This window comes from Morus notabilis, unplaced genomic scaffold (assembly GCF_000414095.1).
Source record: "Morus notabilis unplaced genomic scaffold, ASM41409v2 Scaffold2156, whole genome shotgun sequence".
In the NCBI taxonomy this organism is placed as follows: Eukaryota; Viridiplantae; Streptophyta; class Magnoliopsida; order Rosales; family Moraceae; genus Morus; species Morus notabilis.
In genome coordinates this window covers 72,270-73,390 of record NW_010361648.1, presented here as the reverse complement: position 1 = coordinate 73,390, position 1,121 = coordinate 72,270, and the positions used below count along the sequence as shown (strand labels likewise).

The 1,121-nt window shown below is 42.6% G+C and overlaps 1 protein-coding gene across 1 annotated transcript; it reads right to left on the bottom strand.

The window, feature by feature from the left end:
- Positions 1–236: 236 nt before the first annotated feature.
- Positions 237–1,121, bottom strand: LOC21386235. The gene has a single exon (XM_010100349.2). It carries the CDS (start codon positions 803–805, stop codon positions 359–361), a length of 447 nt encoding a protein of 148 aa, XP_010098651.1. The 5' UTR covers positions 806–1,121; the 3' UTR covers positions 237–358.

Genomic DNA, 1,121 nt, shown 5'->3' with positions numbered 1-1,121 from the left:
ACTCAAAACCCCATCTCATTTATCAATTTTTTTTAAAAAAAATTAAAATTTCTGTAAGAGAAATTTCAAGATATTTGCCACAACACGTACCAAATTCAGAAGTTTCAAAGATTACATATTTATCAATATATACTAGCCACAAATAACGTATTTCAAAAGTACAAAGAAAGCTTACAAGTTTGTTTTCAGTGACATTTTCACAAAAACCATAAATAAATAAAAAAAGACTCCAGCAGAAATAACACAGGAACTTCAATATACTAGCCACAAAATACATTTTCAAGAGTTAGAAAGAAAGCTTACAAATTTATTATTCATTGACGCATTTCAACAAACACTTAACAGGCAAACCACCAAATCACGCCTTCTTCTCCGACGGCTCATCCTTAGACGCCAGCTTCGACGCTTCTAGATCCGCAGCTTGCTTCAGGAAGCTAGGATCATCGTCCTCCAGAATCATCTGGATCGGCGACGACCCGAGCCCGTCGGCGATGGCGAGGAGGATGTTCCTTATCTCGGCGCGGAACTCGGCGGGGTCAACGGCGCCGCTGCGGTCGCCGTCGAAGGAGTCGAAGATGGTGTCGTAGAGGCGGGCGAGCTCGTCGTTTGGGGTGGCGACGTCGAGGCCGAAGTGGGTCTCGATCAGGCGCATCGACTGGAAGGCCGTGCGGAGCTCGGAGCGGGAGAGGACGCCGTCGTTGTTGAGGTCGAGAGAGGCGAATTGGGAGTCCACGCGCTTGTTGAACTCCTCCTCGTTGTTCGCGAAGTCCCGGACTGTTGTGCCGTCGATGATCACCACTCCCATGGCTGGCTGGTTCCTTTCTCTCTCTAAGTCTCTCTCTCTACTTTTTTTTTTCTTTTTTTCTTTTTGCTTTCTTGACCCTTTTCTTTTTTCAAAACTTTGGGCAGGAGGATTTTATGGCTGTTGTTGGTATTGTGAAGATATTTATGCTTGAAGGGTAAAATATTAAGAAATTATCCTCTTCGGAAATAGGAATTTTGCAAAGCTTCCAGAAGTGCAAAATTAAAAAACTAAAATAAACGATATTTATGTTGGTAAATAAGGATTATAAGTTGTATAAATACGACTCAAGCTCATTCATTCCGTAGATTTATTTGGT